This window comes from Alnus glutinosa, chromosome 2, assembly GCF_958979055.1.
Source record: "Alnus glutinosa chromosome 2, dhAlnGlut1.1, whole genome shotgun sequence".
Classification (NCBI taxonomy): domain Eukaryota; kingdom Viridiplantae; phylum Streptophyta; class Magnoliopsida; order Fagales; family Betulaceae; genus Alnus; species Alnus glutinosa.
The window spans coordinates 5,307,759-5,333,985 of NC_084887.1; the positions used below are offsets into that span (position 1 = coordinate 5,307,759).

Here is a 26,227-nt window from a genome sequence, read left to right on the forward strand (position 1 = left end):
ACTGGGAAGCTGGACACAGGTGCAAGCAGAAAATGTTGTTTCTCATTGAGGGTGAAGAGACACTAGCAGAAGATGCAAACGACGTGTTCGAGGATGCCGAACTAGCGGAGGTGTTGGAGATATTGGTTGCTGCCTTGACGGGAGAAACAACCCCACAAACTATGCGGGTCACGCTGTACATCAAGCGACAGCCCCTCACGGCACTAGTCGACTCCGGGAGCATGCACAATTTCCTGCATCCTCGGGCGGTGCGACGCCTGCTCTGCCAAATTGATGTTAATGCGGAGCTAGAGGTCCGGATTGCAGATGGGGGCAAGCTGAGAAGCACCGGGTGTTGTCCAGGTGTGTTGGTGAAATTATAGCAGTTTTCCTTTTCGGCCGATTTCTATATTTTGCCACTCGGAGGTTGCGACATGGTGTTGGGCACTCAATGGCTTCGCACCTTGGGGCTTATTATCTGGGACTTTTCGGAATTAAGCATGGAATTTACAGTGGCAAAATGGCGGTACAAAATCATGGGCAACAGGAGCCAGCCTGTTGACGGGGTAGGAATTCGCTCCGTGGAGCAAGTATGGAGGAAGGAGAGTCCCGCGAGCAGCCTGCTAATCCAACCACGATGGATCCAGGATACCGAACTTATGTCGATCACCGCTCCAAATCGGTCGGCCTTACCTCAGTTGCACCAGCTCTTAGACCGGTTCAGCCACCTGTTTGCTAAGCCCACAGTGCTGCCTCCTTGGCGTTCACATGACCATCAAATCCTATTATTACCGGACAGTGCTCCTACCAATGTACGCCCCCTACCGGTATGCCAAAATTCATAAGGATGAGATTGAGCGAACAGTCAAGGCACTACTCGAAACAGGGCTAATTTGACCTAGCCACAGCCCCTACTCTTCCCCGGTCTTACTTGTTCGCAAGAAGGAAGGAACTTGGCGCATGTGTGTCGATTACTGGGCCCTCAACCAGATCACTGTTAAAGACAAGTTTCCCATTCTGGTGATCGGCGAGCTTCTAGATGAATTGCATGGTGCGTGTTATTTTTCTAAACTCGACCTACGCTCTGGGTACCATCAGATTCGAGCCCACGAAACGGATATCCTGAAAACGGCCTTTCGAACGCATGATGGTCACTACGAGTTTTTGGTCATGCCCTTCGGTCTCACCAATGCACCATCCACCTTCCAACACTTGATGAACGAGGTATTTCGCCCTTTCTTGTGTAAATTCATTCTGATTTTTTTGGATGATGTACTGGTGTCCAACCCTACCTTGGAGGCCCATCTTCATCACCTTGAGACGACGTTGCTACAACTTCAGAAACATCAACTCTTTGTCAAACGATCCAAATGCTCGTTTGGGGTAGAACATGTGGAGTATCTCGGCCATATTATCTCCAAGGAGGGAGTTGCGGCTGACCCCACGAAAATCAGCAGCATGCTCGACTGGCCCATCCCAAAAACTATCATAGGATTGCGAGGTTTTCTCGGCCTCACGGGCTACTACAGGAAGTTTGTCCGGGATTATGGTAAATTTGCAGGCCTCTCAACGCCTTGCTAAAAAAGGGCAATTTTGCGTGGAACTCGGATGCCGAAGAAGCTTTCAACGCCCTCAAAAGGGCTATGACCACCACTCCCGTCCTTGCCTTACCGGATTTCTCCAAGCCATTTGTGATCGAAAGTGAAGCTTGTGGTAGCGGCATTGGTGCGGTTCTAATTCAATCCAGCCGACCCATTGCTTTCACAAGCAAGGCCTTAGCACCTCGCCACCTCGGGCTCTCCGCCTATGAGAAAGAAATGACGGCCATCATCCATGCGGTCACTAAATGGCGTACATATCTCGTTGGTCGTCATTTCATTATCAAGACCGATCACCAAAGCCTCAAACATTTTTTGGATGCTCGTGCCACTACCCCAATGCAGCAAAAATGGCTCACAAAACTCCTATGGTACGACTACACCATCACATACAAAAAGGGGGTCGAAAATCGGGTCGCGGATGCCTTATCCTGACAGCAGGAGGAACCAGCCTCCCTATCAGCCATCTCATACGTGCACCTGGATTGGCTGGACAGTATGAAGGCAGAATTGAAACAAGATCCTTGGATACAAGCTAAGATCGGTAAGTTGCAGCACGACCACTTTTTGGCTGAACATTATTCGGTGCAGGATGGGTTGTTGCAGTACGATCGTCGTCTCGTCATTAGACCAGAGTCTCCTTGGCGAACTGTTATCCTCGACGAGCTTCATGCTAGCCCCACCGCGGGCCATTCCGGTTACTTAAAAGCAGTTCAGCGAGTTAACAAACTCTTCTACTGGCCCCATATGCGATTAGATATCCGCACATACATTGCGGAGTGTGAAGTGTGCCAACGACACAAGTACGAGACCCTGACCCCAGCCGGGCTGCTGTAGCCGCTACCCGTACCTGATCACATTTGGTCGGAACTATCCATGGATTTTATTGATGCTCTTCCCAACTCCAACGGTTACACCGTGATCATGGTGGTGGTCGATCGGCTCTCTAAGGCAGCCCATTTCGTGGCTCTTAAGCACACGTATATGGCAACATCCGTGGAAAGGGCCTTCATGGATAACATCATCAAACTCCATGGACTTCCAAAGTCGATCGTATCTAATTGCGACCGAATCTTCACCAGTAAATTCTGGCAAGAATTGTTTCGCTTGCAGGGTACTAAGCTGAAACTCAGTTCCGGTTATCACCTCCAAACCGATGGACAAACGGAGGTAGTAAATCGTTGCCTTGAAACCTACTTGTGATGTTTTGTTAGTACACAGCCCAAACAGTGGGTCCAATGGCTGTCTTGGGAGGAATATTGGTACAATACCTCCTATCACACGGCGACAAAGACGACACCATTCGAAGCTGTTTTCGGGCGACCTCCTCCGACCATGGTGGGCTATGAGGCTGGCATCACTGCGGTGGCTCAAGTGGACGATGCCTTAACCTCCCGGGACAGCATCCTCCGAACACTCAAGCAGCACCTCACCGAGGCTCAAAATCGCCTCAAAATCGCATGAAACAGCAAGCGGATCAACACCGAACAGAATGCGAATTTGCTGAAGGTGACATGTTGTTCCTCTGCCTCCAGCCATATTGTCAAAGCTCGATCACCACCCGCCAATCCATGAAGCTGGCCCCTGGGTTCTATGGCCCTTTCTGCATCGACAAGGTTGCGTATCGCCTGGAACTTCCCGCAGGCTCGGTGGTCCACCCAGTGTTCCATGTTTCATGTCTCAAGAAAGTCATGGGTCGCACCAACGTTCCAGCTCAAGCATTGCCCACCTTCGATGACCAAGGGACACTGCAGGTATCGCCCTATCGCATCCTCGACCGGCGCCAAGTCCGCAAGCGCGGTCGTACCATCACTCAGCTCCTCGTCCAATGGACTAGTTTACCCCTGGAAGATGCCACGTGGGAGGAGGCTCATTCCATCCAAGAACGGTTTCCTAATTTTCAACCTTGAGGCCAAGGTTGATTTCAAGAGGGCGGGAATGATAGGAGATATTTTTGGCAAGTAACGGCTACGATCAATTAGGGCTTCAGATTATCATTAGGGTTTCACTAAGGCAGGTGGCTATCCAATAAGGCAAGTAGCAGCTGGCGCCAATCTTGTCCAGCCTCCAACGGCTACTTTCCCCTTTAACCGATTTTCAACACGGCAAGACAATAAGTTTATTTCATTTCCTATTCATGTTATTTCCTTTCCTTGTTTTACCCAATAAGTTAGCCTATAAATGTAACCCTAATCTATGAGTCGAGTATGAAGAGAATTATCAATAACAAGTCCTTTTGAGTTCCCAATTTCGGGTTCTTATCAGAATTTTGACTGTTTTCTAAAAGGTTTATAAATTTGTTATTCATCGCCCCCCCCCCCCCCCCAAGTCCTAGAAATTGGTAGGCTATTATATACCTCAATCAAGTTAAAGGCCAGTGATATTTATCTCTTATTAATTCTGCTATTACAATTTTTTTTCTATACATGTTATGTATATTATTCATAAGCTTACTTAGTCCTCAATGTTTGAGCAGGCCTCCTGCTATTAACATGTTCATTTGCTTTATGTCATAGTTTAGATCAAAATTAATGCTGTCAACTCTTTCAACCGACTTTGAAGGCAGATGCTTCTGTTTCTAATCCTAACAAAGGCGAGCATACATTATTTGCAATTGCTCCAATCAATATGAAAAAGAAGTAAAGAAACAGGAGAGAAATCCAAGGATCGATCGTTAGATTTGAACAGTCAACCTATTCCATTACTCTTATGGTTAAAAATTTGCATCTTACTGCAAACTCTTCAGAAAAAAGGTCCACCTTGTGAGAAGGGAAAAGAAGATGCCAGAGTTGGTGAACTGTTCTCTGCCTATGGATTGAGACAAGTAACAACTTCGGACGGAGAGGTACAGAGATTTCATTAGTTATTTTGGATATAAAATGTCACCATTTACATTGAATATAAATAGTTGGTTATATCCATTAGAACCTCATAAAATCCTGCAAGAATTTCAGCTGCCACTAAACATGCATTGTCTGATATAATAAAAGAAACTGGTTAAATCAACAACAGTCTCTTCACTTGGGTATTCTCGGTGGCCATGATCTTACAGCATGCTAGCTATCCCTTGTCATATGATCATTTCCCCTTAGTAGGGTGTATTATGGTCTTTATAGGATGTCACGAAGGCACGCACTCATGGTCTTCCTTTAATTGAAAGTTTGGTCTTTCTAGTCTTAGTAGTTTGTGGAAAGAAATAGTATATGATTGTTTTGTTTTTACCTTATGTCAGAGAAGAACCTTGAGTTTCTTTCTCTAACTTTATTGCAATTACTAGATTCAACTTAATAGCTCTGTAGACGGGTCAATTTTCTAGTAAATGTTAATGGATTGTCTGACTTCTTTATTCATATTGGTTTGTGTTGCAAAGCTTCTAGCTAGCAGAAAAGGGATATTTTTTTCCCTACAACATCCACCATTTGCACCTGCGAAGAGGATATTCAAAATCTGATCTGCTCGGTTTAGCTGCCTTTGCTGAACTTACTCCCAATCTTGAAATGGGGATCGTAGATAATATAGTGACGTAGCAAAAGAGAGAAAAGAGAAGAACATGTCTCTCTCTTGAATCCTTGAACAATACAAGAAATAAAAAACTTCTTGTACTAAAATCAATTCAATAATAAACTAAATGATTAAGTTCTAGATATAAATCCTATAAGTTGCTAGAAGATCAGAAAAAGATGGAAGTTCTAAAGCTTGTGATGTTTTATGGTTTTATAGGAACAAAGCTTTTCATGATTGAACCACTTTTGATGCTCGTCAAATATCAGGGAATATCAATAAAGTCGTTCTCGAGCATTACAATGCCTGGCAACAGAAGACCCACCCCCTGGGAAAAATGGCTACCTCCTCCCGCTGATTGGGATAAGATCAATTTTGATATAACTATTCTAGATTATTTCTCAGTGCAAACAGCTGTTTGTCATAACCATGAAGACCATATCATTGGAATGGTATCTCAATTAAGCTCTCCATGTATGCCAAATTTTGGTGAAGCTTTGTCAGCCCTTGTAGCTGTATCATTGGCTACTTCTCTCAATAGCTTGGACGATTCATTATTGAAGGTGAGCATTTCCCAAGATCGGAGGATTTCTTCCCTTATCTCTAGCGTGTCTTTTTATGGTAATTTTTCTAGTCTCATTCCGATATTTCCTTCCCTTCCCCTTTCTGTTCCTATTGTCAGTGGGAAGGACCCACCTTCCCACGCTCTGTTAATTTAGTTTTTTTTCTTGTAGGTTTATGTATTTAAAAAAAAAAAAAAAAAAGGAGCAATTTGTCAAAAGCCACGTGTCAATGGGACCGAACACGTCAGCAAGCCCCAAATAAGGATAGGTTGACTGAGAGTCCAAGAAAGATTCAAGAACGTCCTCACTCCCGTTGTATAGCCAAGCTGGCGAAAAAATTGGAGCCGCCAGCCGGTGCTTCAAGTGCTCTCCGGTTCAGTTGAACTGGAGAGTATCCAGTTAGTTATAGGGCAGGGGTATTTTTGTCATTTCACATTTTTTTGGGACAAATATACCCCTGCCCCTCTCTTCGATCAGTTAATTTTCTCGATCCCTTGAAACCCTAATCCCGTTAAGCCACCAAACAGGTAGGGCCATGGAAACCAGGGCATCAAGAAGAAGAAAGCTTCTTCTGAAGGAGGCGGTGGAAGATAACGAGGACAGGATAAGCAATCTCCCAGATGCCATTCTGCACTACATCCTCTCCTTCTTGCCAGTTAAATCCATAGCACAAACCAGCCTTTTATCCAAAAGGTGGGATTATCTCTGGACTACGCTCCCTTGTTTAGACTTCTCCGAGTTTAGTATGACGGAAAGCCATCAGAGAGATACTAAGGCCATGGAGTTGATCATAACAACAGTATTGGCTCGTCGCCCTGCAAACTTCAATATAAAGGTTTTTCGCTTCAAGGGACATCTGGGTTTCCCTTGTTTGCGTGATTGCATTCGCCGCGTGGTACGACATAGCGTTGAGGAACTCGAGCTGGACGTCTCGTTGGGCAGTGAATTCAATTTGCCTCGTTGTGTTGTCGATTGTGATTCACTAACAAGCCTCACACTGAAAACCCATTATCCGGACTCCTGGTGCGGAGTTCGAAATTCATGGTTTAAATTTTGCTCCTATAATGTTACGGGAAGTACCAGTGGCCTTCGTTCACTGCAGGCATTGACACTGAAACACGTCCGATTTATCGACAGGGATTCGGCTGCGTTATTTTCGGGCTCTTCATCGTTCCCTATTCTAAAGAGATTGGCTCTGAAATGTTGTAAAGGAATTACTCATCTCAATATTGGTTGCCCGGAGCTTGAATATTTAGAAGTTGAAGGTACGAAGATAAATGGCCTGGACATCTCTGGAGGTGAAAGACTAAAGACTTTGCGAGTGATATGTTCCTTCCGCGCTTTGAAGAATGAAAGTTGGGTCAAGATTTTTGCGCCGAAGCTGGAGACTTTTTGTTGGGAACATAATGAGATTCCTGAGAAATATTCAGTGCAAAGCTTCCCTTTCCTGAAAAATTGTTGCATTGAGACTACTTTTAAATATCGTTTCACCATTAATGCGGCAATCAACTTTCTATCCGGGGTCGTCTCTGCTCGATACCTTCGTATTCACATTCTGCATGCGGTTAAGGTTGGTTTCTCTATGTTTATTTATCTACTTCTTTTTACAACAATGGATTTGCACATCTTTTAGACAGAGATAAGAACAAGAAATGTGCAAAAAAATGAATCCACATTTCTCTATCTTCTATTGTCGTCTTTTAGGTCAATTATCTATATGTTGTTTTGACGCACGGTTACATCGAATAAGTGAAAAAATGGGTGAAATTTGCTTGAAAATTGATCACCACTCTTTTAGAAAAGAGTTGTGATTGATGCACAACACAAGACACATAAGGTGGGACCCATGTGATGGGTCCCACTCACATGGATCTAACCTTATGTGTCTTGTGTTGTGCAAAAATATTTTTCCTTTAGAGAACCCTGACATTGACATTTGTTGTTGTTGTGAGATAGACAGGATTGGAGATGAGGATAATATTAGGTTACTTATTAGCTCTTCTCGTCCTTTTTTTCTTTTCTTTTCTTTTTTTTTTTTTTTTTTTGGGGGGGGGGGCGGGGGGTGGTGGAATATTAGGTTACTTATAGTTAAATCACTATTTGTCGAGACCCAAAACGTATAATATTTAACTGAAATTTAGAGTGAATTGTGGATTCAGTGTTCTAATATCAAGTTAAATCACCACTTGTCTCAAAAGTTTAAGTTGATAAGAATGAGTCAACCATGATTTTGGTTATATTCATATTATCAATGTTCACTTTCTTTTTCTTTTTATTTATTTATTTATTTCTTTTATTATGATGCAGATTTTGTCAACTATATACTTTGAGGGTGGTCTTCCATTTCCATTTTTGAACCTGAGGACCTTGGAAGTTCGTACAGGCCGTTTGAGCAAAATTGAAATCCCTGCAATAGTATGCCTACTCAAGAATGCTCCCTTACTTGACACTCTCAAACTTGAAATTTCTTATTCTCTGTCAAGTACCGGTAGTGATAAGGTGAGTATCAAACATAATTTAATAGAAAAACTTCAGTTAATCTCTTTAAACTTTTATCGCATTTACAATTACTTTCCTAAACTTAAAAAGCTCTCAATTTAGTGTATCCAAATTTAAAAAGATTTGGGGTTAAATTAAATAGTAAATGGATGAAATGTCCTTTATACCATTGTAAAATTTTTAAAATTACAAAATGACCCTAATTAAATAATTAAAAATTATTATTCTTTTTTTTTTTAAAATGAGTATTTTGAGAATTTTCATGTTCCTTCCGTTAGGATTATTAATAAGAAATCCTAATGGAATGGTGACATTGCAAATTTTTTAAATTTGGATACACAAAATTGACAACTTTTTTTAAAGTTTAAATAAGTAATTACAAATGCCAGAAAAGTTTGTGAGGTTAGATGAAGTTTTCTGTTCTTAATTTAATCCTAATTTAGGGTTTTGTGCATCTTACAATGGTAACAACTCTAGTCTAATTACATCTGCTATGCTGATGTGATTTCAGAAATGGGGCATAACTTTATTGGACAACTCTGGTTGCACAGAAGAACAGTTCTGGGAATCTGAAGCTCAAGCTTTAAGATCCTTCCTAGATCACCTAAGGGTGTTGAGAATTCATGTTCATTTTTCGATGAGTGAGAGCGTGATTATTGCTACGCGATTTCTGCTAAAGCATGGGAATGCCTTGCAAGAAGTTACTCTTCGTTCAAACCCCCATGAGTGGAAGGAAGAATTTATTATTGGATTTCCGTGGGCGTCTCCTCGTATCAAAATCTCAATTGATTAATGTTCAACCATGAGAAAGGAAGTATTTGGCCAAAGAAAGAAAAGAATATTCCAGAACCTGTTTGTTATGAAAGTAGAATTCTACAACAGTTAAAAGACGTTGGCATGACTCACAAGCACATATCTTATGAAACTCTTACAGTTATTTTTCCTGTATCTTATCTTAGAACAGTCGTAGTTTAATTAAATAAGGATAATTATAATTATCTTTCTAAGTTAGAATCTTTTAATTATTTGGAGTGCCTTGGTGCATAAATCATTTAATAGTAGGTTTTTATTGTTCTTTGTAAGAGTTTATCTCCAAGTCTTTTAGTTTGATTCAGTTTGAATTGTATAGTTATGTGGCCTCCTATTTAAATAGTGATCAATTAATAAAGAGTAAGCAGAATTAATTTCAAACTTGCTGCACCTAGATTGCTACAATAATCATAATTCATCGGTTGGCAGTGGTAGGAAGCAAATCCTTTTTGCGATATTTTGGTAAAAGAAAAAAATGTGAAAGAAAATGAAAGTTGTTGGGAATTGGGCCGACCAGATTGGCCCACTATTTTAAACAGGCTTGCTGCAGCACCCAAATGGCGACAAGGCCTAGAATCTAAGCCCAAGACCCTAGAATCAATTTCAAGATATTTCCCTTGATAGAATGAGGGGTCTCGGATGAGCTTCCAATACTTTCAGGATATGTTCCCTGATTTAAGGGTCTTGGATGAGCTTCTAATAGCCTACTTTGAGTGAGACAGATCTATAAGATAAAGATCAAATCCCAAACATATGCCTTGATCCCGGAAATCTCGGGATTTTACTTACCCGAGAACCGGGAAACCGAGTATGAATCAAGACGTAATGAGGACCGGGAGGAACGGGATGAACTTAATGCGGCCGTGAAAGACCTGAAGTCTAAATATGAGGAAATGGTGCGAGAAATGCAGGAGAAATGGTCGGTAGTAGATGGCTTACTGCAGAAAACCAATCTCTTGTTTACTAAATGGGTCGAAAATTTCCGAGTTCATATAGTCCTTCATGGGACGCCAGACGAGATAGTTTGTAGGGCATTTCTCCTCACTCTAAAAGAAATTGTCCGAGACTGGTTCAGAAGACTCCCCCAAGGTCGATAGATAACTTTTACACCTTGGGACGGAAGTTCTTGACCCAATTCTTGGCTAGCCGAAGGGGTAAAAACTCCGCTGCATATTTGTTGACTCTAAATCAGAGAGAATTCGAGCCTCCAATCTCGTATTACGTGTCTGCAATTAACCATCATTAGACTTAGTTGAACTACCAAACTTTAAACCCCAATCCTCCTAAACGGCCTGTGTACTCTTACGTAGCATCTCTCACTCCTAAAACTAGCTAGGCATTGTTATCCTTCTTTGTGCCAGCGACACATCATGACCGGCCTAACCCTTAAACTGTCGTCATACTCTTTAAGAAACCATATCTAACTCTTAATTCGTAGTTTATTTTACTTCTAATTAGCTTTAATATACTTTTACCATATTACTAGGCTTTAATCCGGTTTCTTGTAACCTCTATCGTACTTGACTAGGTGGATGTTCTCCACTCAGTTGCAGGACTCAGCCCAGTTGAGAAATCTCTCTTGTATGAGTTGCAATTTGGTGGGTCCGTTGCCAAGTTTTCTGGGCAAGCTTTCACCTCTATCAAACTTGAAACTTTCTATGAACAATTTGACCGGTGAGATTTGGAAGAGTTTTAGCGGTATGAGGTTGTAGATATTTTCTTTGAGTCTTTGTACTGTGCGCTCTCTTTGGTTTCCAAGAAAACATAGCAAGATGAAATAAATCCTGGGTTTGTTTTTGTTCTTTGGAAGATTCTGATCATTTTTCGTAATTTTCTCGGCAACCAAAATAGAACTTTAGCGTTCTCCCTCGTCTAGTTCCCGAATCAAGTTTTGTTGGCCGGGTTTCTGATCCAAATTGTGTTTGTTAGTGACAGTTAAGTTGGATAGATTCATACCCCAACTGTTCCAAATCAAAAACAGGCCATCCATTGCTCCTCAAGGAAAGACGCGTTAATATTGCTTTGCTCCTCCTTGACTTCTGTGGTATTGTTCCGATCCTCTGAATCATGACATAAAAAATGGACAAAGAGGATTTCAAAAATGTTGGCGGCTATATATGATGGTTGCTTTTGCTGCCATGCTCGTACTTATGGTAGGGGAAGAGGCTCCCTTGGGCTGCAACTCCATTTTACACAAAGAAAACATGGACGGCGTGAATCGCTTGAGACATTTTGTAAGCTCCACGCGACATCGTTTGGCTTTAAAATAGGCAAGTGAAATCTGAGCCGTCCATTATTTTACCTGCTAAAATTTTTAAGTATGGAAGCCTGATTCCATGGTATATATTCTAACAATGAGAGAATGTTAGGATACTGTTTTGCTGTGAGGAGTAGAGAATTGGTGGTGGTGGTGGCGGGAAGGTGGATAGTCAGGGTGGAGGAACCAATAATCTAGAAATGAGAATCATAGGATGATTTTGCAGTCATGTAGAGCGTGAAGCGACAATGAGGTCTTGGTATAATACTCTCTTTATTTTGTTACTTTCGAGGCCAAGTGAAGATAAACTCATTTTGTGTGGAAAGATGAATGACATATTTACAATTTCTTTATGATTTTTATACAATTTGAATAATTTTATTTTATTTTTATTCAAACCAACCATTGGATATGTTTTCTTATATATCTGATGGTTGATTTTTTAAAAAAGTTGTTGGAGTTGTATAGAAGTTGTAAACATATTATATCTCTATAACATTACACTTATGATACGTTTATAACTTCTATACAAGTCTAACAACTCTATTGGATATGTAGAAAAAGAGATCAACTGGTTAATTGAAAAAAGAAAAGAAAAAGAAGTTAGTTGTAAACGTATCACATCTCTCTCTCTTACACTAATTTTAGGGAAATATGATACGTTTACAACTTTTATACAATTCTAACAACTTTTATTAAAATCAGCCATTAGATATATAAGATTCACATGTAGAAAAATAGATCCAATAATTAGTTTTCTCTATCCCTTCAACCCCTGATCGTGCGGCCATGGAAACCAGGGCATCAAGGAGAAGAAAGCTTCTTCTCAAGGAGGCGGTGGGAGATAGCGAGGACAGGATAAGCACTCTCCCAGATGCCATTCTGCACCACATCCTCTCCTTCTTGCCAGTCAAATCCATAGCACAAACCAGCCTTTTATCCACAAGGTGGCGTTATCTCTGGGCTTCGTACCCTTGTTTAGACTTCTACGAGAAAACCTGTAGGAGACAAACTAATTACAAGGCCATGGAGTTCATCAACGCAGTATTGGCTCGTCGCCATGCAAACTCCAATATAAAGGTTTTTCGCTTCAAGGGAGAGCTGGGTTTCACTTGTTTGCGCGATTGCATTCGCCGCTTGGTACGACATCGCGTTGAGGAGCTTAAGATGAACGTGTCGTTTTGCGGCGGATTCAATTTGCCTCGTTGTGTTTTCGATTGTGATTCGCTAACAAGTCTCTCACTGAAAAGCCATAACCCATTTGGATATTCATGGTTTAAATTGTTGAGGAGTAGTGACACCAGTGGCCTTCGTTCACTGCAGGCATTGACGCTGAAATACGTCCATTTTGTGAACAGTGATTCGGCTGCGTTGTTTTCGGGTTCTTCATCATTCCCTGCTCTAAAGAGATTGACTCTAAAACGTTGTGAAGGATTGAATCGTCTCAATATTGGTTGCCAGGGGATTGAAGATTTAAAAGTTGAATGGACGGTGATAAATGTGCTTGACGTGTCTACAGGTGAAAGACTAAAGAATTTGGGAGTGAAATCTTCCTTCCGCGCTTGCAAGAATGAAAGTTGGGTCAAGATTTTTGCGCCGAAGCTGGAGACTTTTTGTTGGGAAGGTAATGAGATTCCTGAGAAATATTCAGTGCAAAGCTTCCCTTTCCTGAAAAATTGCAGCATTGATATTACCGGTAGATATCTTTTCATCGTTAATGCGGCAATCAACTTTCTATCCGGGGTCGTCTCTGCTCGATACCTTCGTATTCGCACTCTGCATACAGGAGAGGTTGGTTTCGATCTCTATGTTTATTTATCCACTTTTTTATTAGTTTTTATTTATTTATGAGGTCATCACTTTTAAATATTTGCATCTGTATTATATGATTACTACTTGCATTTGTGCTGTTATTGCAGCTATTATTTGCTATCCGCATATGAGGTAATAAGCGTTTTGGATGATTATCTAAATCTATATACAATATTAAATAATGCAGTTGTTATTATATGAAAGTTTAAACAAATTAAGATTTAACTTTTTATATAAGTCGTGATTATCAGTTATAGATGATCATTGTCTCATGGACTAATTGAGATTGTGATTACCAAATTTAAGAACAGGAAAAAAAAAATTTGCAATGAGGTATGACTTTGAGATGATTGTACGATAGTGAAAAAAACTTAATATAACCTAAAAGTCATAAACTTACCAAATCTAAAACAACGTCGTTTAAGTGAATTTATATATATATATATATAAAGAAAATGTAAATATATATTGATTTTTGCTATTCGCATCTGCATGTGTGGATAATGGTTAGGTGCGGATAAAAGATGCGGGTAATTAATACCTGCCCGCATTTTTACTCCTAATTGTATGGTCGTTATTAGGTCAATTATCCATATGTTGTACGTTTTGATGTACGGTTACATCAATTTAGATGATCCTGACGAATAAGTGAAAAGATGAAGGGAATTTCTTTGAAAATTGATCAGCACTGTTAGCATCACCAAAAGCCTGGTTACTTGTTTGAGAGAACCATGACAGTTTGGTGCTGTGAGAATCAGTGTGAGATAGACACGACTGTGGAGATGGAGATAATATTAGGGTTTACTAATTATAAAAGCTCTCTCTCTCTCTACTTTATTTTTGGGGGTGGGGGGGAGGGGTTGTGCATTCACCAGTGATTTTGGTTTGGATTAGAATCGTTTACAATTATCTATTCTAAACAATTTATAAGACCAACTTGACAAAAAAAAAAATTAGGCTGCATATAATATAGTATTTTGTTATTGTTTTATGTACATTGCATTAATGTGATGGTCACTTGCTCAAGTTTTTTTATTTTGTCTGATGCAGAGTTTTTCAACTATATACCTTGAGGGTGGTCTTCCATTTCCATTTTTGAACCTGAGGACCTTGGAAGTTCATAATGGTTTGCGAAAATCTGAAATCCCTGGAATAGTTTGCTTACTCAAGAATGCTCCCTTACTTGACACTCTCAAACTTGAATTTGTTCATTGTGATGAATGCATACTCACAAGAAGATCAGACGATGTGAGTGTCAAACATAATTTAATCCTTTTGACTTTCATACTTGTTTGACCCTTAACATCTGCTATATATATATTCTGATGTGATTTCAGAAATGGGGCATAACTTTATTGGACGACTCTGGTTTCACAGAAGAACAGTTTTGGGAATCTGAAGCTCAAGCTTTAAGATCCTTCCTAAATCACCTAAGGGTGTTGAAAATTTATGGTATGAGTGAGAGCGCGATTGTTGCTACCAGATTTATGCTAAAGCATGGGAATGTCTTGCAAGAAGTGACTCTAATTAGTTCAAAAGACCAATATGAGTGGGAGGAAAATTATATTATTGGATTTCCGTGGGCGTCTCCTCATATCAAGATTAATCTCATGAGCGAGTAATATATATATATATATATATATATGCTTCTTATAATTCATATTTTTAATTGGATGTAAATCATATATTATTCAAAGAGAGTGGAATATTTTGTATGATGCACGACTTTAATTGCAAATTGGGCATTGACAATTATATAATAAGCTATAATAGTTCAAGCTGAAATTCTATTGTCAGTCGTAGCAACTTAATCTTTTATTCATAGTGACTTAAGTCGTTGTTGATAATCTGTTATCAGCGATGACCACTATCAACAACGACCTAAACGTCGTCACTGATAACACACTATCAACAACATTGAAGTCGTTTATGATAACCCAATATCAGCAACAACATTTAAGCCGTTATTGATAACATATATACCCACTATCAGCATTGACTTTTAAATCGTTGTTAATAACACACTATCAGCAATGACGTTCCGGTTTGGGTTATAAAGTTAATAGCGGCGACGCAAATTAAAGCATTATCAGCAACGACATAAAGTCGTCGTTGATGAGCAACAAGGTCCATCTTTTTACAAGGACTTATCAGCAACGGCTTGTCCTCACTAAATGTTATTTGCGACGACTTTTTAGACGATTAGCAACAACAAAATGTTGCTGCTAAAGACCCCCTATTTTTTTTTTTTTTTATCTTTTTTTGTAGTGTCTAATCTCCTGAAATCATCTCTATATCAATGTTAAGGTTGTATTAGAGGCAGCTTATATATATGTGGATGAAGTTTTGCAACATATATATATATATATCAATTTGGCCATATATAGCTGCATCTAGATTGTTACAATCATAATTCCTCGGTTGGCAGTAGTACGTACGAAGCCAATCGTGTTTGCGATATATTGGAAAAAAACAAATTTGAGAAAGAAAATGGAAATCATTACCAGTAATATTTTCACTAACAACTACTTAATTAATTATCAACCACGCACGACATTTAGTAGTAGTTGGTAATGCTTAAAAAAATTAATAGTAATTTAACAGCGACAACACTGATGTTGTATCTAATTAAATTAAAAAAGCAAACATGAAACTCATATCAATGATTGATGACAATGAAGAGTAATGCTACATATCATCCATTTGTTCTCCTTTTGTCCCCCTAAAATTGATGTGCTTCTTAAAATCACAATTGGATTTATGATAGATCATTATAGGATTTTGATCCAATGGTGATTTTAAAAGCCACATCAATTTTGGGAGGACAAAAGGAGGACAAATGGATGATATGTAGCATTACTCGACAAGGAATATATATAACAGTGAAAAAAAAAAAAAAGTGAAAACTTCACTTATAACTCTTGATCTTTAATCGCTTTCAAAAAAAAAAAAGTACTAAAATTTTAAAAAGTGTCAATTTAATATATTTATTTTTCAATTTCAACAATTTTTCGTTAAATCCTATCAAAATTTTCAAAGTACCCATATGTTTATTTTTTTAAAAAAAAATATATAAAATTTTTCCTAAGTATGAATATTTTTGTAAATTCCGTTAAATTCTGACCAACACTTAAACTCTAGTAATTTTTTTTCCTAAAAAAAATAAAGAGTATTTTGAAAATTTTGATAGAATTTAACTAAAAATTCTAACGAATAGTTGAAATTGAAAAAAATTAAAAGATGAATACTTTAAATTATCACTTTTAAAAGTTTAAATATTTTTTTTTCAAAAGTGATTAAAAATAAGAGTTATAAGTAAAGTTTTAATTTAATTTTTTTTTTCCAAATGTTCTGATTTGAAACAAACTCAAACACTGTTCTCGTTCACAGCTTAATTAGTTGAGTCTTTGAAGGTTTCAAACCCTTACCATCTTCCACGTACAGCACAATCAAGTGGACTAGTAGTACTGAAGAACAAAAGAGACAGAGAGAGCACGCACCTATTTTTCCATGGAAACAAGATCTGCAAAGCGCATGAAGCTTTTCCTCATTGCTGAAACTGAAGCACAAAATAGCATCGACCGGATCAGCGATCTTCCCGACGCTGTCCTCCACCATATTCTCTTCCTTCTTCCCATCAAATCCATCGCCCAAACCAGTCTCTTATCCAAGCGATGGAGATCTCTTTGGTCCTCCTTCCCTGATCTTGACTTCACCACCATTAACCCAGATGGGATTTCTTCAAAAAACTCGCATACTTGGGCTGCTGCGGGAATGGACTTCATAACCCAGGTTTTAGCCCTCCGCGACAAGCACTCCGACATAAGGATTCTTCGTTTTCGTGCCCATCTGAGTTTTTCTCGTCTAAATGCTTTGATTCGCCGCGCCACTAGGCATAATGTTCAACAACTCGATGTCGAGGTCGCCACTGACGATTATTTCAACATCCCCCGATCGGTCATCGCGAGTGAATCTTTACGAGTTTTCAAACTAAAATCTCGTTACCCGGGTTTTCGTTTGCCTCCTCTGTCAGTCATGAGGGATGGTTTTCGATCCCTCCACACGTTGTCTCTTTCAGTTGTCATTCTATACAATGAGCCCTTACTCGTGGACTTGTTCTCAGATTCATCGTTTCCGCAGCTTAAGAAATTGAATCTCGACGCTTGCTTTGGGCTGAAACATCTCAGTGTTAGCTGCCGGGCACTGGAAGATTTCAGCCTGGAAAGTTGTTTTCAGCTTCAAGGTTTGAATATTTCGGGTCCGAAATTGGAGCGATTGCGGGTATCATATTGTTTTGATGCTTATAGTGATAAGAGTTGTGTAACGATCAATGCACCGAGACTCAGAATCTTGCTCTGGGAATATAATGCCATTACAGATAACAGTGTGCTTGAGAATTTAAGCTTGCTTCGTCAGGTCTCCATTGGTTTTATTGTACTTCATAAAGATTTAAGTGGTGAAAAGCTTCAGAGTGTATCCAATCTTTTGTCTGGACTCTCTCATGCCCATTGCTTGAAGTTTGAAAGCAAGTGTATCGAGGTACTTATCTCTCTCTCTCTCTCTCTCTGATCTACGACATAACAATGAAAATCGGTATTTGAATCATCAGCAAGAGCTTATAAAAAAGGTAAATCAATTGCTGAGTTTTACTGACATATCATTTCAGTTGTATGACATTCATATAACAGTATATTAAATAGCATTTCGCTTTCTATATATTGATTCAAAGCATGAATGTTAATTGGTAAGGTCGGTTTTCAGCAATCTTGTATGATTAGGATATAAAAAATATTATCAAGATCTGATTCTGAAGTCCGTAGCTATAGATTTATATAGTTAGTTTTGAAATTCATTTTGATGGTCAATTAGAAGCTCAAGAAAATTAACTTTAATCTAATAGTACTTAAATGATTTTTAAGTTTTGGCCTAATTAAAAGTTCGCTTCCTTATATTGATCCCACATGGCCACGTGGTTGTTAAAGAGCACACCACCATATATAGATAGTTTGCTTTCTATATTGGGTTTATATTTTCCTTATTAGATTATTCTCCAACCTGCCTTATTTTGTATTGTATATACCTACTACCTTTTCTGATCTATAAATAAGGATAATTAATATTGTAAAGATCAATAAAAAAATAGGAGCACAATGTAATCCTTAGTGCGCCCAATTCTTAGTGATAGACATAGAAGTCTAATACCGAACTACTCCAAAATTTTCTTATATAATTTTTCTTAAAGTAATATTACATGTACTCTCACTTCTCTACTTCTTTAGGTGGCTTTTAAAACTATCATTGAATTTGATATGGTAGTTTTGAAGCCAATAGTGATTTTAAAAGCCATATAAAGATGTGGAGAAGTGAGAGTGTGTGTAAGTGTAGTATTACTCTTTTTCTTATTACTTCTGCTATTTCTCTCTTTATATTTTATTTTTAAATCTTCACAGCAGTGCTATTAGCTTAATTACAATGTATACAAGTATATAATCGAGCCAAAAAAAAGGCTAATGCTTTTTCAAATTGCCCAGTAAATGAATTTGTCTCTTATTTTGTTTGTGTATTGTTACTGAAGTTTTGGTCCAGCTATATTGTTTTCCAAAAGAAATCATGATCTGAGAATTCGCTGATGGGAACACCTGAATATAGAAAATGAACAACTTATTATATGCTATACTATCAAATGGTGGGCTCAAATGTCGCAGGTTATTCATTTTCTGATATTATAAAACTCATCACTGCTGCACCTTATTTAGCTGTGGCTTTATATGATAGTTTTCTTTAGTTTATTAACATTTTTTTTTTTTTTTTTTGGTAGATAACTTCACAAAAAGGTATCGAACTATCGGCCATTTTAAAAAAAAGGTACTAAATTTCCAAACGTCTCAAACTAGGGTATCCATGTTTCCAAACATCTCAATAAAGGGTAATCTGTTAGGATTTGCTGTTAAATCCTGTCAAAATTTTCAAAATACTGCTTGTGTTTATTTTTTTAAAAAAATTTATAAAAAATTTCAAAGATTCAGGCATTGGTATTTTTGCAAATTCCGTTAAATTCTGACCAATACCTAAATTCAAGCAATTTTTTTTTTCCTTAAAAAAAATTAGGGGTATTTTGAGAATTTTGGTAGGATTTAACAGCAAATCCTAACAAATTACAATTTATTGAAATGTTTGGAAACTTGAATACTCTAATTTGAGTCGTTTAAAAGTCCAGTACCATTTTTTCAAAACGGCCGATAGTTCGATACCCTTTTGTGAAGTTATCATTTTTTTTTTTTTCAAAAAAACAAAAAAAAGTTTGAGTAACTTACTAATTTCTAATTCTGTATAAGAGAAATGATACATATAAATTTCCATATAACCAACTTTCAAATTTACCATTGAATTTGTGGGACTGAATGTGATCCTATAAATCTAATGGTAAATTTGAAAATGAAATACGTAGGAGATGCATTTAAAGATCGGCTCACCAATGTTTCACCCTCTTTTGGTGCAGATTCTATCAAGCAATAATTATTTTGCTGTTTATCTACAACCGTTTCATAACCTAAAATCTCTGGAATTGCAAACCAGTTTCAACAAAAACAATGTCCGAGGATTAGCATGCCTATTCAGAAGCTCTCCCACGCTGCATACCCTCATTCTCAAGATTATCAACGATTACAGGGTGGAAAGAAGAGTAAGATTTATACATTAATGACAATTATACTTGATTTTGTTCATGTAAAAACTTCAACAATTAATTGATTTTCACTTCTTTTCATGGATGCCTTCCTTAGGAATGGAATCGGGACTTATGGGAGATGTCTAGCTGCAGTGAGGAAGAACAATTTTGGGACTCTCAAACACAGACTTTGAAGTCCTTCCTACACCATCTGAAGGTAGTGGAGGTCCATGGGTTTTTAGATTGTGAGAATGAGGTCAGTCTGGCAAAGTTTTTGCTCAAGCATGGAAAGGCCTTGGAAGAGATGACTCTGTGCACAGGACAGTACTGCAGCGGTGCTAGGGACTCTCTCAGGCGACAAAAGATTAGGTCACAGATGATGGGATTCTCTTGGGCTTCTTCTAATGCTAAAATTTCATTTCACTAGGCTAGCTTAATTTAAAACATTCCTCATCAGCTTTCTAATCATAAGTAGGCGTGTTTATTGAAAATTGTTCTCTCTAGGTTTCTTATTTGTCAATTTTCTTTTGATTTGATCGGTAGCAGATTCTGTTTTAATTTAGATCGACTTGGTACAGCTTAGATATTCTGAAAGTTTTGATGAATTTCGCTTATTGTATTGAATGAAGTACATTAACTGATGTAATGGACACTAAGTGAGTCTGAATAACTAGCCTACTGCCCAAAATATTTACCATTGAGGCCGGATTTTATTAGGGGAAGTTTCACTTAACCCTAGCCTCCCGAACTTACATTACTTTAATTTTGTAATTTCCTCCCAAAGTTGAAAAAAATTTAATTTAATGTATCGAACTTCTAATTTTTTGCAATATTATCCATTCCGGTTTGGGATTAGATCAGACAGTCAAAGGGTAAAATGACTCTTATACCCTTGTAAATTTTATAAAATTACCCTTAAATTACAATTAATTTATTTTAAAAAAAAATGAGGGTATTTTAGGAAATTCTCACACATCCGTTAAGATTTAAAGGAAAATCATTTCAAGGGTGATATTGTAAATTTTTTAAAGTTTGATACACTAAATTAAGAGTTTTTAAACTTTTTGAGAGACTATTGCAAAAGCGATAGAAGTTCAAGGGAGTTAAAGTGAAATTTGCCCATTTTATTAAGAATCTTATAGCCCACTATATATTAAAGAGTATTTTTGGATCAAGTGCAAAGTGCCAAAGGTGCAGGATATTAGTCCAAAACAACTGGTGAAATAACATGAACTCTAATGATTAAACTTACCGCATTAATGCTTGTTTTCTTGTATACGTCGGACTATGAGCTATCATTCCACTTAAAATCAATTAGTGTTAAGGGAGATAAACTCAAGTCTTTTACAGACTTTGACATCGCGCCCAATGTGCCTGTTTTTGGGTGGTCGCAATGAGCGGCATTGTGTCCCAACAATCTCTCACTGGCCTCACGATGACACTTCCGCAATTCAATCTCGTGACTTCCTGGCTATGATATCATTTATCATACCGTGAGTTGTCATTCTACCTAAAACAAATTGGTGTTAAAGAAGACAAACTCAAGTCTTTTATGGACCTTGACATCGCGCCCACCGAGCCTGTTTTTAGAGTGGTCACATGAGCGCGGTATCGTGTCCGAACTTCTTGTTTACTTTGTCGTTGTTCAAGGTTCTTAATTATCATGTTTTTAGGAGCAATGATTCACCACCACCAAAAGATACCATTTTTCACTACCTCCCCACTACCTTTTAAGTTTTTTTATTTATTTTTAAGTGGAGGACCACCTTACCACATAGACAAGATGGTGAAAAGTGGTATCTTTGGGTGGTGGTGAATCATTACTTTTGTATCAATCTCATCCCTAAACTACCAAAATAATGTCAATGTCCCCCCAATGAAAAAAAAAATATACTTTATAATTTTTTTTTTAAAAAAAATCTTAAAATTATAACAAAAGACTAAAAACTATAAAAAAAATATTAGACAATTATTTTTTTAATTAATTAATTTTTTTTTTTTCTAAAAACGGATATATATATATATATATATATATATATATATATATATATATATATATATATATATATATATATATATATATATATATATATATAAAACATAATGAAAAAAATAACAACGAAAAAAAAAAAGCAAAAAACTAAGGCAATCATTTTATTTTTTTTCGTTTTTTATTTTTTTATTTGAAAAAAAATTAATTATTATTTTTTAAATTTTTTTCATTTATTTATTTTTCAACTTTATAAGGATATTTTTGTCTTATTGAAGAACTTTTAAGGTCACTTTTGTCTTTTTATTGGCATTAAATGTGACATTGATATTGTTTTGATAGTTTAGGGGGATATTCATGATACAATTGATATTTTAAAAGGGACATTAATAATAAAATAATAATTTGAAGGAGTGTGTACTTTTCTGTTTTAGTTTTCATGTCTAGGCCTAGGGTTCGTCCAAATGTCTTTGGACTTTTGTTTGATTTAATCTATTATTAGCTACCAAAAACAATTGACAGTACGTATCCCACAGTAGGCTTTTCACATTATTGAGGAGAACTAGATCAGTATATATTTCCCGTACCAAACAAAGAAATAGACTCAAATAGTTCCAACATATATAAATCTGATCACACTGGTTTGCCCACTGGTGGATCGGATCAGGTTCTCTAATATTGCTGGTACAATTGCTTAATTATATAATGATTTTCTATTAATAGACTATACATTTTCATCTTCAGGAAATTGATTTTAGAGAACTTTAATTAATTAACTCCTGAATTTTTATTATTTTTATAATTATTTTTTAAATTTTAAAAACTTTCAATTTAGTGTATCAATTTTTTTTTTCTTTTTTTATTTTTTTTATAATTTTACCCATCCATTAAAATTTTTGAAAAATCATAATGGAGGAGGGTCAAAATTTCCTCATTTTTTTTTTGAAGAAACAAAAAAAAATAATTACAAGAATTTAGGCGTTGGATCAGAATTTAGCGAAACTTACAAAAATACTTATGCCTGAATATTTGAAAAAAAAAATTATATATATTTTGTTTGGATAGAAATAAGAGTATTTTGAGAGTTTTTTTAAAACAATTGAAAAATTATTACATTAAATTAAGAGTTTTTTAAATTTATGAAGTAATTGCAATAGCAACCACAATTAGGGAGGTTAAATGAATTTTAATTGTGTGGTCAACGGCTTCATAGCAGTCACTCAATTCCATCCAGTCAATGAAGTAGAGCAGCATGTCGAATTTTAGCAAACTGGCCGGTTTTCACGCCGTTGTTGATTCCTTTATCTTTATGGAATCCAAATTTTCAAAGAGCATCATCCTTCACTAGTGAAAACTCGTTGATTAATTTGCCAAATGACCAAGATCAGAGATTAAATTCCATCCAACATGCATGGCCAGTAAATTTTCATGCCTGTCAAAGCTGGAGTTGACTAAATTAACTTGAACATGCATGATCTTCTGTCACTCCCACTATTTAGTTTCTTCAGAACTCATATCAGTAGATTAATTAGTTAACAACCCATATTCATTAATGGAAATGAAATATTCATGAAACAAGATCATAATTAGAACTGTTCTTTCAAAGATTAAAACATCACCAAGAAACTAATTAAGATGGGTTGATCTCTCCTAAACTTCTTGCATGTTCTTCAATTCTGAGAAGTGCACCATTGCTTATGACCCGGAACCCATTTCGGGCATTTTGGACTGAAATAATTTGCAACCACCCTCGAGTTCAAGAGCTCGACAATGGGAGCATATTTCACGCAGCGGGGAGCTTTGTACTGGTTTATTGAAGCACCCTGGCTGAGAGCATAATCCATGAGCCTGTCAAATGTCCCGCTCTCCACTATCTTTATCTCTAAAGGGCCGATGGACTTATCCGAAACCCTGCCTTGGCGGTATACGCTGTTGAGGGCTTCTTCAACAGAAAGACAACAATCCTCAAAAACGGAAGGAGGAATTGCGGCGGCCCGGCCGCTAAGGCTGATCTCCCAGTACAGAACATAGTGGCCAGGGATGGTTGAAGTGTCGGCATAGCTTGTATATTCGGTGAGTGATGCATCAAATGACAAAAGATGGTCAGCTGCATTCTTCACTGCATTTTGGAGTTCATCTTCATCGGTTTTGTCTGCATCAATACTAAGAACAACATTCTTTCTGCATACGAACTTGAATTGAGGTGCCTTGTTTTTGAATCCCACCACTCGAAGTATGTCCCCAACACGATAGCGATACAGGCCTGCAGGATGAAAAAATTGTTAAACCGCTTATAGAAAAACGGAAATTTAATTATTTGAATCATGTGAATGTTGAATGATACCTGCATAAGTGGTTACAACAAGCTCATATTCTTGTCCTAGCTTGACATCAACAAGATCAACCAAGTCTTGGTTTTCCTTCTCTTCGAGGGAGACAGGCTTGGCAAAGGAGTCGGTGAAGCCATTTTTCCTGTTAACCGGCAAGAACTCATAGTAGCACATGATGGGCATAAGGGTGTAGGCGACTTCACTTGGCTTACACAGAGGATTCAAATTAAGGCCAAAATAACACTCAGAAGAAGCATACATGGTGCAAACAAGAGGGAGGCCATTGCTATAGTAATCCAAAGTAGGAATATACTGAGACATTGTTCCAGTTACTATAACATCAATATACTTGGTGTTTGGCCACAGCCTATTTATAATCCCCCTCCACGAATCTTTGCTACACTCAGCTTCTATGAAATCAGCTAGTTTGGGATTTGGTTCAAGAATTTTCATGACAGCTTCTCTCACTGATGGGTCGGTAATTTTATGGTCCAAGGTGCCGGTTCTAATATCATTGCACAAAAGAAGCCAATGTTTTTCAAGGAATTTGATTGCTCGAATGAAGCCAGAAGCAAAGACAGCTCCAACACGAAGAACTTCGGTGTTTTGATAAAGCCCACAAAGCAACTGAGAGTACATGCTTTGATAGGAATCTGGGCAAAGAACGGTTTCGTTGGGGCTAGTATAGTTGGTGTATGGATCATAAGGCCTGTTCGAGAAATGTGAGCTTTTGTAAAAGCTTGTTAAAACTGGACGTGCAACAAGTCCTCCCGGGGTTTTAGCTTCTGATTTTATGAACAAAAAATACATTCCTTTGCCTTTGTCCAAACCTGGAACAAATTGACTCATCACAGGCATCAGAAGGCTGTAAAGCAATGACCTCCTCTCCAGCTCCTCCTCAATTGTTGGCATCAGTTTCCTCTCCCCACCAGATGTTCCAGAGCTACACATGCACATAACAATCCAAAGGAAAAAGTCAATCAACAGAGAAAACTGCAACACAGATTACAAAGCTAAGTCGGAAGAACCCGGTTGACTCAAGTGGTATGTCGCTTGAACTTCTGATAACATGAAAAACAGTAAAAGGAAAACACCAAAAGACTAAAAAAGTTAAAGATTTACCTAGTAAGGAACTCAGAGATGGGCTGGGAACAAAGAATCGGTGAAGTATCGCCATTGGCAAGACGGTCGATATCTGGCTTTAAGTCTTCATAGGTGACAACCGGCACGACGTTCTTGAAAGTCTGTCGGTCAATTTGCCCGTTCAGGCCATGTCGTTGCAAGTACTCAACGCTGGCGCTACGAGAAAGGATTTCACCAAGAACCCGTTTTTGAACTGCATCGGCATTACTCGTAACCTCCTCAATAAATTCCAATGCCTTGTTCTCGCCATCGATAATAATGCTACTGCTACAACAACCACGCTCGGATACAGGAGCTTCTGGCATGGTTACACTTACAGGCATGCAGTGAGAGCTAGCCAAACAAAAAGTTTTTCTAGAGAACTGAAGTAGAGAGGCCAAGAACATATCTATATATATAGAGAGAGATAGAGAGAGTAAAATGTACAAATATTGAAGGTGGCGCATGGCTGTAACCCACTTGAAGGTGACTTTTCTACGTTAAATTATACCAGGCGTGCCTGGTTGACAAGGAAAACCGGGAAACTGTTTGGTACCGGGCCTCTCGGTCCATCTGGGGGAAAATTTCAAAGACTGGGGACCGTGAAAGGAGGTGAGCGGACGGGCAATATCCGGTAAACTCGCGGTAAGTACAGCTGGGGCAACCGGGTACATGCTCGCATGTACTACGGGTGTCGTTTAGATAACCGGCAGCGGCCTCCGTAATTTCGTTACAAAAAGGTGGCTTCTGCTTCACGGTATATCTTCCTCTATCGCCGACGCCGATTTCTCAAGCCACTTGCATCTAAAGTATCATATATAGTATGCCATATATATGTATATCATATGGTTTTTGGGTAACGTTTTGATTTATTGCCTATAATATATGTCATGCTAGCTGTATTTTCTTTTTCTTTTTCTGTTTACATGCATATATTTATTGAAGAAACTCAACATGGACCAAAAATTCCACAAACAACCCTAAAAAAAAAAGTTTAAAAATCAAAGAGAACTTACACAATTAAGCAAGCGCCTAACAACATGTACAACAAATAAAACTAAAATTGCTTCTTTAAAAACCATTTTATTTTTCTCCGTTC

At 37.8% G+C, this 26,227-nt stretch overlaps 5 protein-coding genes across 5 annotated transcripts; 4 read left to right on the plus strand and 1 right to left on the minus strand.

The window, feature by feature from the left end:
* The first annotated feature begins 2,453 nt into the window (after nucleotides 1–2,453).
* On the plus strand, nucleotides 2,454–3,487 carry LOC133860216 (uncharacterized). The gene is made up of 2 exons (XM_062295861.1): nucleotides 2,454–2,747; nucleotides 3,113–3,487. Exons 1-2 carry the CDS (start codon nucleotides 2,454–2,456, stop codon nucleotides 3,485–3,487), a joined length of 669 nt encoding a protein of 222 aa, XP_062151845.1.
* Nucleotides 3,488–4,133: 646 nt separating this feature from the next.
* On the plus strand, nucleotides 4,134–9,154 carry LOC133861532 (putative F-box/FBD/LRR-repeat protein At4g03220). The gene is made up of 4 exons (XM_062297320.1): nucleotides 4,134–4,422; nucleotides 5,298–7,211; nucleotides 7,949–8,140; nucleotides 8,652–9,154. The coding sequence occupies exons 2-4, from the start codon at nucleotides 6,177–6,179 to the stop codon at nucleotides 8,931–8,933; spliced, it is 1,509 nt and encodes a 502-aa protein (XP_062153304.1). The 5' UTR covers nucleotides 4,134–4,422; nucleotides 5,298–6,176; the 3' UTR covers nucleotides 8,934–9,154.
* Nucleotides 9,155–11,996: 2,842 nt separating this feature from the next.
* Nucleotides 11,997–14,641, plus strand: LOC133860217 (putative F-box/FBD/LRR-repeat protein At4g03220). The gene is made up of 3 exons (XM_062295862.1): nucleotides 11,997–12,998; nucleotides 14,070–14,267; nucleotides 14,357–14,641. The coding sequence occupies exons 1-3, from the start codon at nucleotides 11,997–11,999 to the stop codon at nucleotides 14,639–14,641; spliced, it is 1,485 nt and encodes a 494-aa protein (XP_062151846.1).
* A 1,888-nt stretch (nucleotides 14,642–16,529) lies between these two features.
* Nucleotides 16,530–20,113, plus strand: LOC133860218 (putative F-box/FBD/LRR-repeat protein At4g03220). Its single transcript, XM_062295863.1, has 3 exons — nucleotides 16,530–17,558; nucleotides 19,519–19,701; nucleotides 19,802–20,113. The coding sequence occupies exons 1-3, from the start codon at nucleotides 16,530–16,532 to the stop codon at nucleotides 20,111–20,113; spliced, it is 1,524 nt and encodes a 507-aa protein (XP_062151847.1).
* Nucleotides 20,114–23,200: 3,087 nt separating this feature from the next.
* On the minus strand, nucleotides 23,201–25,581 carry LOC133859522 (indole-3-acetic acid-amido synthetase GH3.5-like). The gene is made up of 3 exons (XM_062294942.1): nucleotides 25,129–25,581; nucleotides 24,021–24,949; nucleotides 23,201–23,939 (listed from the first exon to the last, which is right to left on the minus strand). Exons 1-3 carry the CDS (start codon nucleotides 25,533–25,535, stop codon nucleotides 23,347–23,349), a joined length of 1,929 nt encoding a protein of 642 aa, XP_062150926.1. The 5' UTR covers nucleotides 25,536–25,581; the 3' UTR covers nucleotides 23,201–23,346.
* Nucleotides 25,582–26,227: the final 646 nt, after the last annotated feature.